The following is a 15,765-nucleotide window of genomic DNA, read 5'->3' as shown; positions in this document are numbered from 1 at the left end:
CAACCTTGAACTGTAGCCAACTCCCCTATCCTTCTCCGAAGAAGAACTAGACGAGGACGGGGAAACCTTACGTTTAGCACGGCGCAACTTCCTCTTCAAACGATTGATTTCCTTCTCGCATGGATTTAGAACCTCATCTCGTGGGTAGTGCTACCCCACCATGAGTATGGCTAGCCCCTAGGCATTACGTCGTATGGACGCTTCCCTCACGATCCCTACGATGTTCAAGACGTTCGAAATGATCTTCCTACAGTGATCCTCGTGACTCCGCATGGTGAGAGCCTAAGCTCGCCATAATATCCCTACCTCTTCTAGACTAGATTTCCCACAGACGCGCCAATTGTAAGCGCACAATTGCACCCGATCCCAAGAACAAGCATGGGCTCGAGCCCAATGAGCCTTAAACAATATGAATTTGTAGAGTGTGAGCTTGAAACCCAAGTTAGAAGCGTGTGAAGTTTAAATGACAAACTAAAGATTGCAAATGCTCGGAAACAACAAGGAGTATAGTAAATCAAATCCTTGACATAAGCCAAGAGTTGTTCTTATATTATCTCTCTCCTTGTTTCTTTTCTTTTTAGGTTACAAAAAGTCTGTCTCCCTTTTTCTGTCTTAAATTGCTCTTTAAATACTACTCTTTTGAATACTTTGTACACGTGTTGCCTCACCTCCCCCTTACCTCGTAGATATTTTCTTTTCTCGGTGCCTTTGAATAGTAGCACCGAAGTTTCTTCCACTCGTTCGTGTGTCACTTCCCCATAAATGCGGCCGTGCAGAGGGTGTGGTCTTTAATGTGGAGGTAACGGCCTTTATCTTTGACATTTCTTCAACACCTAAGTGCTTTTGGGGCGTTCTAGGGTACACCCCTTTTAACCATTTGCCTTAAACGTGTCATCACCTAATCTTTACTATGAAATCACGAGTTATTCGATTTTCATCCTAGGGTAAGTTCACCCCTCTGGATCCTTGGATCCTCGGCGTATGGGCCGACCCATAGTACTAACAAATTCTAAACCCAGAAGCAGGTCGGCCTTCCTTAACACGGCCCAAAAGGCCGACATTCCCATCAGGATCTTTTTGCCCCCCACAATAAGTCTTTCCATTTAAGAACATTCACGGCCTTGCAGTTAATGCCTAAAAAACCAAGTCAATCCCTTCTATTTACCAAGTTGAAAATAGCAATGGAATACAAAAGGTGTGCCCTCTCTTTTTCTTCCAACCTCTGAAGTCACAAGCGAGGATCAACGAATAGATTGTGGGCAATAATAAGAATCCACAACACAAACCTGGGTAAGAGAAACCACATACAACATTGTTTAGATTCTATAAGGTGATGGGTCACATAGAATTGAGTATATTTTTCTCAGCAAAAAGATTTTAGTAAAAAAGGCAAAGGGGGCAGAACTTTGCCAACAAAATTGGAATGCTTTTGAAGTGGAGTTTAAATTGAAAACAACTCATGCCATCAAAACCCTTAAATGTGTAGAACTTAAATCCCTTCAGCATTATAGAAAGAAAAATTAGGCAATCACTTGGAGTAACTAGGTCATGTTCAATAAATTTAAGTGTATGTAGCCAACTACAGCAATAATAGTACAGACCAATTTGCACACAAAAAATAAATATAAAGAGAAGAAAAAATCAATTAGAAGAACAAAGTAACTAACCTACTTCTTCTTCTTTTTTTAAAGTAATAAACCTACTGAGAGAAATAAGTTTTTGTTGACATTTTTCCCTAAGAATAACTTTTATTTGATAAAGAGGTTGCAAACATTATCAATGAAGAAAATCCAAATGAAATCAGTGCATGCATACATGATTTAATCAAGAAGTTCTAACTACAATAACTCCTTTCACATCTATTATAAATTTTAGTGGGATGGGATGAAACAGAAATTTGACATGCACTCCAAATATTAATGTCAAAAACTGAAAGCATTCCTTGCTCAAAAACATTAAGCTTCAAAAAGTTTCAAGTATACAGAGTCCCTAAAACAATAGGGGTAAAAAACAATTTTGGAGAGCATAATATATTCTTAGATCCTTTCATAAATTAAAATAATGACCAAAATAACATAAAAAATCACAATAACAAACTACAAAATTTGGACTAAAAATTATAAACTTTGACACTTTCAATGACATTAATAATAAATTATAAACTTACTATATATGGCTTGTAAATCTATGGACATCTTTTTTGTCTCTTCTCTTGTAAGTTGCAACCTATGATACACATAATAATTGGTCTAAAATAACATTAAATTTCTGGAGTGGGATGTACAAATATTGCCTAGAATCATGATTGAAACAAACAACCTCCAAACGCTCCTACAGATACTAATGTAGGTTTAATGATTGCATTGGTGCAGGGAGGTTTGTGTGCGAGAAAGCTGGGTCGCTGTAAAGGAAGAAGCAAATTAAAAAATAATAAAATAGGAGGATCAATCCAAATGGGGATAGGTATAGTCAAGAAACCGTGCAATAATTTATTAGTTGTGACGTTAAGCAAACATGGCTTAAAATTCTGATCTGCATAAAGCAATAATCTTCTACAAAAAGATCTTCTCCACGTATGTTAAGCAATAATTTACTATGGAGTGGTGTTTATGGGTTTCCTACCTTTCCTTGTGTTGATTGTTGATCAATACCTCCAAAGAGATATTTATCTTTATTTTCACCAGTCCTGCTAGACTCATCCACCTTTAAAGAATGCCCTTCTAAGAATAAGCCATCAGAGGGAACTTGATCACTAATCTTTACGCACAACAACATCACTCACTGCTGACACAACAACCACCAAAAAAAACAGCAAGAATAATACTCCCACCATCATACCACCCATCTTCCTAGCCATGTTGCTTGATACCAAAGCCAAGAGAAAGTACAGCACATGCCAATAATATTAAAATAGCCATATCTTTAAATGCATCAAACATAAATCTTAGAAACGTTTTTGGTGGTGGTTTTTGGTATTTGTTGGCACTAAAAAAAGTTTTTCTATGAATAAGATCAGCCTCACAGCTATTGATACCCCTTTTTACATCAGTTTCAAGAATTAAAGCAAGTTCTTTAACCCCTCCAAACTCACTCAAAGACTCAAAGTTTTTGTCCCTTGCCATATCACGAAGCTTCTTTGGATCAACAGTAAGCAAAGAAACTAACAAACCAAAACCAAATACAAATTTCCATAGAGCATAAATCAAAGAGAAGACTACCAACGCCGCATTCAAAAAAACAAAAACAAAAATTACCTCTCAAATTGCCACCATAATTTCTGAATCCATGAAACAGAAAAATTATCCTCATCAAAGACCTTGTCTGCATATTGATTTGCTGGGTTGAAAGCTAATGAAACGATCTATACTTGATCTGCAAAAAAAGGGAGAGAAAAGAGATCAAAGCCCTCTAATACGTGATTAGTTTCAGCCTTTGTGCGTTTTAAGGTTTGAGAGAGGAGTAGAGGAGATATAGATGAGAGAAAAAAAGCCGCCATAGTTTCTCAGTTCATGAAACAGAGAAACTATCCTCACATATACCTTGCATATTGAATTGCTAGGTTGAAAGCTAATAAAACGATCTTGATCTACAAAAAAAGGGAGAGAAAAGACTCAAAAGAGACTGGAGATATAGATGAGAGAAGAGGATGATAGATGGGTGAGGAAATACCATTTGATGTGAATGTCATAGGCAACAGAGAAGATTATAATTTTTATGTGTGCCAAAAAAAATGTAAACTTTCTATAATTTCCAAGATTAGCATTCCTAAGATAAGTATTTGAATCTATTATTAGTAAAATTTTCCCATAATTTCTATCTCAAAGATGCTTCCACCATTACCATGTATTTCCAAATAAGTTCTCACGCAATTTGTAGGCTTACTAATCAGCAATTAGCTTGTATGTATTGGAAATAACAAAATCTGCATATATCATTGAATACTTCCAACCTAGCAACTATGATAACACATAAATCGTAAGAAATCCTACCTAATTATGCTGCTATTTGAGGGAGTACAGATAGACATAGATCTTGTGTCACTTCCATGGAGATCTTCTCTGCTAGAGTGCTAGCATTCTTCATAATGGGCTTCCAAATTCTTAGATGTGTCTGTAACATGAACATTACTCTAAATAGGTGAGTATACAAAGCATCATAAACAATAAACTATACGCAAAGTACGTACAATATAGAAAACTAAACATGGCATCGAGATTGACCTCAATCCAGAATTCGAATCTGCCACAAACATCACTACCAGTTATTTTTCACAACAAAAGTTTCAAATTGAAAGCTTTAAAGGTCCAATGGAAGAACAAATTTTTTCAATTTTTTAATTTATTATAAAAAGACGAAAGCGGTACCAATTTAACAGGATATAAATTTAAAATTTTCACCCTTGACCATAACACATGCTAACAAATTGATTTAAATACCCAGATATAAATTGATTTATAACTCATTTATCCTAAAATTTTTAAACACATACTAACAAATAGATATTGATATAAAATATTAACCTTGTAACATAACTTAATAAGTCTCAAACACACAGCTTTAATAGCTTTAAATGAATTTGTCACAGTTGTTTTTAAGCTATGGCTCAAGCAATAAGAGGCAGCAAATATTATTTAACCCATGGCTTAAAGCCCTTTTTTTTTTTAATATTGCTTAAGGCTTTTTTAAATTTCAAAGGTGGTGTTTCCCCAACTACCCAACACTATCATTACATTCCACGGGGAATTCCATTAAGTTAAAGACATATTTTTGCAATCCTACCAAGAAAATCAAAATGCTCCCTGTCAGCAAAACAATTAACAACAATAAGAATCCAAGTTTCAACCAACATAAACTTTAGGAAACTTGCGTCAAATACCCATAGGTGTATTATCCTAACAAAAAGTCACATATCCAAGTCAAAAAATTTATTACAGCCATCAATAGCAACACAAAGATAAGAAAAGAGACACTTATTAAATTGGGCTATAAAAAAAAAACCAAACAACACCCAATTTGAACAGCCATGTAGAGAAGAAACATTTGATGATTGCTACAAAAAATCATGAGCTAAAGCTGAAAGTTTAATCCAAAAGTCCTCCATAAAACAGGAATAAAGTATGGAAAAAACAAATAGATGAAGTCTGACTTATCTCTACTTCCAACAACAATACAATGCCATACAAACATATTTTGCAGCAACTTTAAATGAGAATGAATTTCATTGCTACAATGCACGGGCTAGTTAAATATAAAGATAATTAACCAACCACATGGTAAGAAAAAAAAAAGATTTCAATTTCATTGAGACATTTTGTCAAACACTTAGGGTGATGGGGAGGATTTTAACAAAACAGACATTAAATTTTCACCAAACCTTTAATAGCCTTAATATTGTTCACATTTATTTCTTTTCCGTACAATTCCAGCAACAAATGAAGCATCAAATTAATAACCTTTGCACACATGTTGTTCCTATTTAGTTTCTAACAAAACCAGAAACTCAAACTTTGCTCATTCAATCAGTTCCCAATTGAACTAAAAATAAATTCCAATTTCCCTCATCATTCCCTCACTTAATCCTCCATTTTCTCAGCAAACAATCAAAAACCTCATCTTTCTAATTAGGCAAACTGAATAATCCCCTTGAGGTATACTCTTTAAAGAAAAATAAGAAATAACAAAGCATATATAATCACAACTTTCTAAGGAAACAAATAGAGATGGAAAGAGAGAGAGAGAGAGAGAGAGAGAGAGAGAGAGAGAGTGAGTTAGGGCAAGAAGGAAAGGACCCTTGCATGCGGATTCAAGAAGAGGCGACACGTCAGCCCAGACCGAGTCGTCGCCGGAGGGAATGGTGGTGCGTTCGGGTACGGAGACCTCCACCGCCGCATCATCTGCCACTTTTTTGCTGATTGATGCTTTATGGGTTATTTCAGTGCTTCGGATTCTCTCTCTCACTGTGTCTCCGAGTCTTTGCTTTGCTTTGGGACTGTTGGTCTGCGCACGCAAAGTGCTTTTGCTTAACGAAGAAGAACCAAGTTTTTTGTTTAAAATAAAAACTAAGATATCAAAAAATTAATATATAAAAAAAAGAAAAAGAAAAAGATGAGGTTGTACAAGTTGGATGTCGGTGGTGGGTGGTCTGAGGAAGGAGATCGATTCCGAGGAAGAAGATGTCCGTTGGGTATGGTGCGAAATTTGCTGTTTGTTTGCCGTGGGTAGGAGCTGGTAGAGGAAGGGTCTGATCGAGGAAGAGCTGGTAGAGGCAGAGCACCGGGAGGCAGAGCGGGTTGATTTAGGGTCTGTTTATATAAGCTGTTAAAAAAAAAAAAGTGTGTTTCCAAAAATAGCGTTTTTAAAATAAGCCTTTTGAAAACATAATTTTAAAAATCACAATAAAATGTTTGGCAAACTTTGTGAACAGAATTAGTTTAAAAGGGTTGTTTCGGTTCAAATTACCAAAAAGGGCTTAGCGTTCAGTTAGTATACTATTTAGTTTGTCTGCTAAATCATCATCCAAATTTCAATATATAAAATAATATAATTAAGTACAACCAATTACATGATGTATTGTTGTATATTTTTATTAAGTATAATAATAGTTTGTTATGTACATTTAACAAATAAAGATAAAAAAGAGAAGTCATAAAAGTGGTGAAAAAAAGAAAAGTCGTAAAGAGTTTATGACCCATCCCATTACCTGACCACCTAGGGAGTCTAAGTTTTGAGACTTCTAGTTTCAACCATGCACGTGGTGGAGGTAGATGGATAACTGATAAATGTTGCTTTTTGTAAAATCAAAAAGTCACTCTTTGTGCTTCCCAAAAATGACGGAAGAACCGAAGAAATAAAGAAAGAAAAGTGGAAGAAAAAAGGTAGAAGAGTTAGGATGCTGAAGATTTAAAGGAGATGAGCTAAGAAAAGTGTGAAGACTGCTTAATTAGCCGGTGCCTACCCAGATGCATTTGCCAGCGAAAGTTAGTGCTATCTGCAACTATATGGTGGTGCAGATTAGGTAAGTTGCTAAAATTACATTAAGTTTGAAGTTTTTTTTGGGAGGGGGGGGCGGTCATGGCCCCCTCGGCCTCAACGTGACTCTACCACTGGACAGAGAGCAAGCTTGAGGGTGACCAGTGAGGTTATTTGCTAGCCAGTGTTTTTGTCATTTAGCAAAAACTTGAGGGTGTTTTAGGTATTCAAACTTTAAAATGTATACTGTGATTTGTGTTTTCAATGAAGTTTTTCAAAAAGCTATTCTATACCTCAGTTTCAAAACGTAATATTTGACGTTTAAAATAACGCAATTTTCAGTAAAATCGTTATACCAAACACACGAGAATTGACGATTTTAATAAAAACGCGCGTTTAGGATTTCATAACAGCCTATCCAAACGGGCTCTTAATAACGTTTTTTTTTTTTTTTTGGTTTTCTTGTTTTGAGTTTAGGGTTTTTTTTTTTTTAAAATGTTGTGTTGACGTGAAAAATTGTAAGAGTGACAGAGCTTCGGTTTTACTATGATGTATTAGTTTACTAGGGTCATGAATAAGAGTCCAAATCTTCTGTCCCACTTTTCCTACTCTATTTTATACTCTACTAATAAAAATTTGTCACGTGTTCACCTAATTAATTAATTAAATACTACTATTAATTAATAACGGTTGTATTAATAAGTCAATAATGATAATATTTAATTAATTAGATGAACACGTGACAAGTTTTTATTGGTGGAGTATAGAGTGGAGTAGGAAAAGTGGGACAGAAGATTTAGACTCCATGAATAAAGCTATTTTTTTTTATACAAGATAGAATTCTACTCTAAACTAATCTAAGTGTATATGTGTGTGAAGTTCTCTCTTGGAGACTTGAACCCCGGCCCTATCTCCTCACACTCCACAAGCACTTATACTTTTGGAGTGATCATCGCACCAAGGGTGTGCGGTGGTCTTTGAAAGTTTGTGTAACACCTGATGTAACTCTAATCAATGTTACATCATCTAATAACTTATAACTTGTTATTAGGGACGGATCTAGGTGGGGACCCAGGTCCCCCTGGTCCCCTTTTTTTTTTTTTTTTAATATTTGGTCCCCTTCCAAAACCTTAGGCCCTCCCTCCTCTCCAATTAGCTTAGCTAGCCTAGCTCAACTAATAACTATCTAACCCAAAAACTTAACAGAAACAATAAAAGCATTTACAATGGTGTTTGTATTTTAGTAAAAAAGTTATTTACCACCAAAGAGCCAAAAAACCATGTGTTATTAGAGAAAGCTAAAGCTAAATTTTTTTTAAGCACCACTACTGTGATGCTCAACTTCAAAAAAAATATAAATCCTAGCCAGCGTAGTATTAAAAAAAAATTATTTATTTTTGTTAATGTATTAAGAAACAATGTGTATTTATAATTTGTTAATATTATATGGATGCTTATTTGAAGGTTTTTTTTTGTTTTTTGCTTACACTTTAGCCCCCTCTAGCTTGAAATCGTGGGTCTATCCCTACTTGTTATTGAATTTATATTTTAAAAATCCAATCGTTAAATTACATGTTCTATTTGTTCTTAACATACTTGCCAATTTCCATGACAATCAGAAGCAACTTATTATTCAATCCATAATTTCATCTTTTATGCAAACTAAACTCTAACACAACAAAAAATTACAAACATTTGCTATTCATAACTTTTTTCTTATAGTATTAATATTATTATACAAATAGTAGTTGGACAAACCTTTTTTTTTTTTTTTTTGAGAAACTGGTTAGACAAACTATAATTGAGAATATCATAGATAACAATTTAAATGATTTTTTTTTCATTTTTTTCAAATAAAAGTATATTTATTTTAAAAGTAGCTATTTTATATTTTTATATATACAAAAATTACATATATTATATATAAACTTGGTAAAAATTTAATAAGTTGTGAGGACCCGAAGATCCAAAGACCCGAGGACCCAAAGATCTGAAGACCCGAGGACATACTGAAAGGCATAAGAAGTAGAGGAGAATAAAAGTCACTTTCCCGAGGATGAAGTGGGATGGCCGGGCAAAGGACGAAAGGTAGATTGATGATATATGGGGTATATTGCAAATATCTGGGTGGGGGCTGGATAACTATGAACGTTGCATTGAATGTTCTGCACCAACCATTCTGGCCGCATTGAATAGGGAGTACCAGCTTTATCCGTTGCATTAATGTAGAAATGACCTGAACAGTACAAAACACATAGCTAAAGCTTCTCTCTATTACCGACTACAAGGGAATGGACAAGTGTCAGTAGAAGGGGTGGAGTAGATGGAGAGGTGTAGGGCTGAGATAGTAAGGGCAAAGGGTATAAATAAGAGAGGAGAGACACAGGAAAAGGGGACGTCTAAAGCTTTGTTGTTGCTACCCTCTCTACAAATTCATTGTTTTAGGATCTTTAGTCATAAAATGTTGTGGTGGTTGCTACGTCTTTTACATGATTGTTGGTCCTTACAATTGGCGCCATCTGTGGGAACAATAAAGTGGGGCGTTCTGGTTTAAAGGTATATGGCAGAGGCAAGTCAAGAAAGGGAAGAATTAGTAGGTTCACAAAGGAGAAACCTAACCGTAAATATACAACGGGGAGTTGGAAAGAAACGCACCCCAAGTGTGGTAGTGGAATCGCATCGTAATGGTCAAGTGGCTGGGCAACGATCACCGACCGAGAAGCAAATGTCTCGCGATGATGTGTTGCAGCAAATGCAGTCCGAGATAGATTACTTGCGCAAGTGCTTAGATCGTAAGAAGTGTGGTAGAAGGAGTCTGTCTTACTCTTCCAGTGATAGTTCTGAGGAAAAACCTAGAGGAAATGAGCTTCCTGCACTTGAGTCTCTTCACAGTGAGGCCCGTTTGAGTACTTCTTCGGGTGCTAGGGCAAAGAGGCGGGAGGAGGCGCAAGGTCAAAATGGGGCATACCATGGTGAGGGGAATGATGCAATGGGTAAAGCTTTGAGGCAAATTTCTAAATCCCCTTTCGTGGCCTAGATAAATAAGGCAAAACTCCCCTACAGATTTTCTCAACCTATATTTACTATTTATAATGGAAGGACTGATCATGTAGAACACGTCAGTCATTTTAATCAAAAGATGGTAGTCTATTCGAATAATGAAGCGTTGATGTGCAAAGTGTTTCCCTCCAGTCTGGGACCAGTGGTCATGCGGTGGTTTGTGCTTTGGCGGAAAGTTCCCTAAAGTCCTTTGAAGAGTTGACAAGGGCATTCGGGGCACGATTCATAACTTGTAATAGGATCCCAAAACCCTTGGATGCACTACTGTCTATGGCCATGAGGGAAGGAGAAACGCTCAAAACTTATTCTGATCAATATTGAGAAATGTATAATGAAATTGACGGAGATGTTGAAAATGTGGCTGTAAGAACTTTTAAGGTGGGGCTCCCCACGGAGCATGGATTGAGGAAGTCCTTGACAATGAAGGCAGCTGTAGACATGCGCCAGCTTATGGACCGTATAGACAAATATAAACGGGTGGAGGAGGACCAGATTCAAAGCAAAGGAAAAGCGAAGGTATATCCGGAGAAGAAAGATCTTCGAGGAGTGGGGTTTCAAGGCAGTCGGCCTAGGCGAGACTTTCCAAGTCGTCCATTGCCAGCTGAAACTCCTTTGGTTAATTCACTATTCAAGGAGCCTATACATCACATATTGGACAAAATTCGAAATGAACCATACTTTAGACCACCTAACAAGATGAGTGGAAATGCATCTACAAGGAATCAAAATCTTCATTGTCATTATCATCAAGATAAGGGACATACTACAGAAGAGTGTCGGACGTTGCGTGACCATTTGAACCAATTAGCCAAGGCGGGAAAGATCAATTATTTCTTGTATAGGCCGAACGGGCAAGTGGGACATCAAGGTACGCGAATGTATTTTGGAAATACTCCTCAGCCGGCTTTAGGCACCATTAATGTTATTTTGGTGCAGCCGAGAAGAGAAGCCGGGGATCCTTCTCGGATCATGTCCGTGCAAAGTGGCTTTGGAAACGAAGTCATGGAGGGAAACAACCAACTGGCTAAAAGAGTGAGGTTCTCGGCGACGCCAGTATTGGGTTTTTCTAAAGAAGATAAGGAGGGAACATATCAACCTCATGATGATGCATTGGTAGTAACTATTCGTATCGGGGGATATGACGTGAAATGAGTCTTGGTGGATGATGGAAGTGGTGCAGAAATTATGTATGCTGACTTGTTTAATGGTTTAAAGTTGAAAGAAGAGGATTTGGAGAAGTATGATTCCCCGTTAGTAGGCTTTGACGGGAAACAGGTGATTCCTCGGGGGATGATTAGGCTACCTGTACAGGTGGAGGGTACCGAGGTCCAAGTTAACTTCATAGTAGTCAGGGCGTATTCACCTTACATGGCCATTCTAGCTAGGCCTTGGCTCCATGCAATGGGGGCAGTTTCTTCAACTTTGCACGTAATGGTGAAATATCCTATCCAAGGAAGGGTGGAGATATTACACGGCAGCCAGTCGGTAGCCAGGCAGTGTCTGATGTCTGCAAGTATTAGAACAGGGCAAGGTTTATCAACGGGGGCGACTCCGGAAGCATTATAGCAATTAAAGAAATCTGCTCGGGGAATAGGTGTCAATGGGGATGGAGGTTCCGCTGAAGAGCTGGACAAGATATTTATAGGAGAAGATATAGAGAAATATTTTCAGGTGGGATCCCAATTACCAGTGCCGGAAAGGGAGGAATTAGTTAAGTTCTTACAAGATAACATTGATGTTTTTGCATGGGTGACCCATGACGTCCCGGGAATTGATCCAGAATTCATTTGTCACCATTTGAATGTTAGTCCCCACGCAGTGCCCCATAAGCAGCCTCCTCGGCGTGCGTCCCAAGAGCATGCCGAGGCAGTTGAAGAAGAGGTTAACAAGTTAAAGCAAGCGGGGGCAATCAAGGAAATTTTTTATCCTGAGTGGCTGGCCAACACTGTTGTGGTTAAAAAGAAGAACGAAAAGTGGAGAGTTTGCGTCGATTTCACTGATCTGAACAAGGCATGTCCAAAGGATCCTTTCCCTATTCCGAGAATTGATCAGTTGGTGGATGCAACTGTTGGGCACCCTCGGATGAATTTCCTAGATACTTTTCAGGGTTATCATTAGATCCCTATGTCATTGAGTGATCAAGAGAAGACAGCTTTTCGTGCTCCTAATGGCAATTATCATTATCGAGTAATGCCCTTGGGTCTTAAGAATGCAAACTCCACTTATCAAAGGATGGTGACTAGAATGTTTGAGTTGCAGTTGAGGCGTAATATGGAGGCATATATCGATGACATGGTGATTAAAAGTAAGGAAGTGGGAGACCATGTGAAGAACTTACACGAAACCTTTTTAGTCCTTAGGAGGTACAAATTGCGTTTGAATGCTTCCAAGTGTTCTTTTGGAGTAAGTTCGGGAAAGTTCCTCGGGTACATGATAACGCACCAGGGAATTGAAGGTAATCCTAATCAAATCAAGGCTATCTTAGGGTGGCTATCTTAGGGTTGCATCCTCCTCGGAATCCTAAGGAGGTACAAAAGCTAGCTGGAATGTTTGCGGCCTTGAATCGGTTTATATCGCGGTCTGCGGATAGGTGTCGACCTTTTTATCGCCTTTTGCATAAATGGAAAGATTTCCAGTGGATAGATGAGTGTAATTTGACCTTTGAGGATTTGAAGCAGTATTTGGCAAATCCGCCAATACTATCACGGCCGGAGAAGGAAGAGGTGTTGTATGCCTATTTAGCAGTCACGGACTATGCTGTAAGTCTTGTCCTAATACGGAATGATGATGGGGTTCAAAAATCGGTATATTATATTAGTAAATCCTTGCAAGAGGCCGAGCGGCAAAATTTACCTTTGGAAAAGGCTCTTCTAGCCGTCGTACATGCAACAAGGAAGCTTCCCCATTATTTTCAAGCTCATACGATAGTAGTTCTTACCCAATTGCCTTTGCAGGCTATCATGAGGAAATCTGACTACATTGGTCGCGTGGCTAAGTGGGGAACTAAGCTTAGAGCTTATGATGTTAAGTATATGCCCCGGACGGCTATTAAAGGGCAGGTTCTTGCCGATTTCGTGGCCGAATTCACAGAAAGTGGCACTAAGCAAGAAGATGTTATGCTAGCCGTAATGTCTATTGGGCTTAGGAATGTCCTTCTTTGGGAAGTATATACGGATGGGGCATTAAATCGAAAGGGAGCTGAGATTGGAATTGTGTTGATTACCCTTGAGAAATTAATTATGGAAAAGTCACTACGGCTAGGATTTGTAGCCACTAATAGTGAGGCCAAGTATAAAGCTCTCTTGGCAGGTGCTCAAATGGTTAGGCATCTGGGAGGAGAAATAGTGGAGTTGTATTGTGATTCCAGATTAGTTGTCGAGCAAGTTAATGGAGAGTTTGAGGCAAGAGATGAAAGAATGAAAAAATACCTCGAACGAGTCAAAGGGGTGTTAGGTCTGTTTAAGAGTTTTAAAGTACGACAAATTCTAAGAGGGCAGAACGCTCATGCCGACTCGTTGGCCATGTTAGCCACATCTTTGGGCTCAAAGTTACCATGGATGGTAATGGTAGAGGACTTGTTGACCTCTAGCCTTACTAGCATCCCGGTAGTGGAAGTTCACAACATTCGCGTTGGCTCGAGCTGGATGGATCTGATTGTGACATTCCTACAGTGCGGGGTGTTACCCGAGGATAAAGTGGAAGCTGAGAAGGTACAGAGAAGTGCCCCCCGATATTGGCTTTCTGGGGAGCATAAGTTGTACAAACATTCCTACTCGGGGCCATATTTGCTCTGCGTACATCCTGAAGCTGTTGAGCCTTTATTGGAAGAGTTACACGAAGGAATATGTGGAAGTCATATGAGGGGAAGATCGTTAACCCACAAAGCCATGACTCAAGGGTATTGGTGGCCAAATATGCAGAAGGCCTCTCAGGAATATGTAAAGAAGTGTGACCAGTGTCAAAGGTTTGCACCAAACATTCATCAACCAGGGGGAGTCTTGAATCCATTATCTAGCTCATGGCCTTTTGCTAAGTGGGGCTTGGATATCGTCGGACCCTTTCCTCGGGCAATTGGTAATAGAAGATGGCTCCTTGTCAGCACGAATTATTTTACTAAGTGGGTGGAAGTCGAACCATTAGCTAATATCAGGGATGCAGATGCTATGAAGTTTATTTGGAAGAATATCGTAACTCACTTTGGAGTCCCACATACTTTGATTTCTGATAATGGTCTTCAATTTGATAGCAAGGCATGCCGTAGGTATTGTACGGATATGGGAATAAGGAATGGATACTCAACACCGGCCTACCCTCAAGGAAATGGTCAAGCTGAGGCTACAAATAAAGTTATTCTGACAGGATTAAAGAAGTGATTAGACGATGCTAAAGGAAGATGGGTAGAAGAGTTGCCTCATGTGTTGTAGACTTATCGTACTACCCCCCGAAGATCAACAGGCGAGACACCATTTTCAATGACATATGGAATGGAAGCGGTAATCCCATTGGAGTCAGGCTTTCCCACCTTGAAATCTGATTAGTATAACGATGCGAGTAATCATGATATGCGGTGTGATAGTTTGAATACCATTGAAGAAAGAAGGGAAGTAGTCAGTGTGAAGATGGGCAGTTACCAACAGAAACTCAAGCAGACATATGACAAGGGAGTAAAGTCAATACCTTTAGTACCAGGAGACTTGGTATTAAGAAAAGTGGTGGGAACAACGAGAAATCCTGCCTGGGGTAAATTAGGGCCTAATTGGGAAGAACCGTATAGAATTACGTCTGTAGCGGGCGTGGGGGCTTATCGTTTAGAAGATTTAGATGGAAGGGTAGTTCATCGCCCCTGGAATGTAAATAACTTACGACGTTATTACTATTAAAGGAAGAGCCTTCTTTTGTATCAATTGTAGGCTTATTTTGTTCCTTTAGTTTGTGTGTTTTCTTTTACTAGAATAAACTATACCTAAGTGTTAAGCTGACCTTAGGCCTTGTTCGGCTCCTTGGGCCACAAGTCTAAGAGAAATTAACAATTTATAAAAATTTAAGTGTTAAGCTGACCTGAAGCTTTGTTTGGCTCCTCGGGCCACAAGTCTAAGAGAAATTAACAACTTATAAAAATTTAAGTGTTAAGCTGACCTTAGGCCTTGTTCGGCTCCTCGGGCCACAAGTCTAAGAGAAATTAACAACTTATAAAAATTTAAGTGTTAAGCTGACCTTAGGCCTTGTTGGGCTCCTCGGGCCACAAGTCTAAGAGAAATTAGCAACTTATAAAAATTTAAGTGTTAAGCTGACCTTAGGCCTTGTTCGGTTCCTCGGGCCACAAGTCTAAGAGAAATTAACAACTTATAAAAATTTAAGTGTTAAGCTGACCTTAGACCTTGTTCGGCTCCTCGGGCCACAAGTCTAAGAGAAATTAACAACTTATAAAAATTTAAGTGTTAAGTTGAACTTAGACCTTGTTCGGCTCCTCGGGCCACAAGTCTAAGAGAAATTAACACCTTATAAAAATTCAAGTGTCAAGCTGACTTTAGGCCTTGTATGGCTCCTCGGGCCACAAGTCTAAAAAATAGTAACCCCCTAAAGAAAAGTTAAGTGTTAACTTCATCTTAGTTCTTGGTCAGCTCCTCAAATCATAAGTGTAAGACAAAAAATGAACACTGTTTACTTTTGGCTTATGTTGCAAAATTGATCATCGTGATCTATGTTATGAGTGCATGAAAATTTATTATCTTAGCG

At 38.3% G+C, this 15,765-nt stretch overlaps 2 protein-coding genes and 1 long non-coding RNA gene across 8 annotated transcripts; 2 read left to right on the top strand and 1 right to left on the bottom strand.

Moving 5' to 3' along the window:
* Positions 1–535: 535 nt before the first annotated feature.
* Positions 536–6,331, bottom strand: LOC142631185 (uncharacterized). Of its 6 annotated transcripts, XR_012843539.1 has the most exons (8): positions 6,118–6,331; positions 5,790–6,019; positions 3,990–4,110; positions 3,540–3,586; positions 3,255–3,372; positions 2,623–2,720; positions 2,168–2,401; positions 965–1,286 (listed from the first exon to the last, which is right to left on the bottom strand). It is a non-coding gene; the product is annotated as an uncharacterized LOC142631185 (long non-coding RNA). The 6 variants fall into 6 exon arrangements; XR_012843536.1 differs by having other exon boundaries at positions 2,168–2,720; XR_012843538.1 differs by having other exon boundaries at positions 2,168–2,717.
* Positions 6,332–10,353: 4,022 nt separating this feature from the next.
* Positions 10,354–11,181, top strand: LOC142632849 (uncharacterized). The gene has a single exon (XM_075807173.1). It carries the CDS (start codon positions 10,354–10,356, stop codon positions 11,179–11,181), a length of 828 nt encoding a protein of 275 aa, XP_075663288.1.
* A 33-nt stretch (positions 11,182–11,214) lies between these two features.
* On the top strand, positions 11,215–14,402 carry LOC142632848 (uncharacterized). Its single transcript, XM_075807172.1, has 5 exons — positions 11,215–11,542; positions 11,624–11,910; positions 12,148–12,484; positions 12,529–13,993; positions 14,276–14,402. The coding sequence occupies exons 1-5, from the start codon at positions 11,215–11,217 to the stop codon at positions 14,400–14,402; spliced, it is 2,544 nt and encodes an 847-aa protein (XP_075663287.1).
* The last annotated feature ends 1,363 nt before the right edge of the window (positions 14,403–15,765 follow it).

Source organism: Castanea sativa, chromosome 4 (assembly GCF_040712315.1).
Source record: "Castanea sativa cultivar Marrone di Chiusa Pesio chromosome 4, ASM4071231v1".
Taxonomy (NCBI): Eukaryota; Viridiplantae; Streptophyta; class Magnoliopsida; order Fagales; family Fagaceae; genus Castanea; species Castanea sativa.
The sequence above is the reverse complement of the archived record's forward strand: the minus strand, read 5'-3'. Positions and strand labels throughout refer to the sequence as shown.

Bases quoted from the DNA above. Each gene is read 5' to 3' on its own strand.
- LOC142632849 (XM_075807173.1), top strand. From the start codon at position 10,354: ATGTATAATGAAATTGACGGAGATGTTGAAAATGTGGCTGTAAGAACT.
- LOC142632848 (XM_075807172.1), top strand. From the start codon at position 11,215: ATGTATGCTGACTTGTTTAATGGTTTAAAGTTGAAAGAAGAGGATTTG. The intron at 11,911-12,147 runs GTTAACAAGTTA...GGTTATCATTAG, and splicing joins CCGAGGCAGTTGAAGAAGAG to ATCCCTATGTCATTGAGTGA. The intron at 12,485-12,528 runs GTAATCCTAATC...TGGCTATCTTAG, and splicing joins AACGCACCAGGGAATTGAAG to GGTTGCATCCTCCTCGGAAT.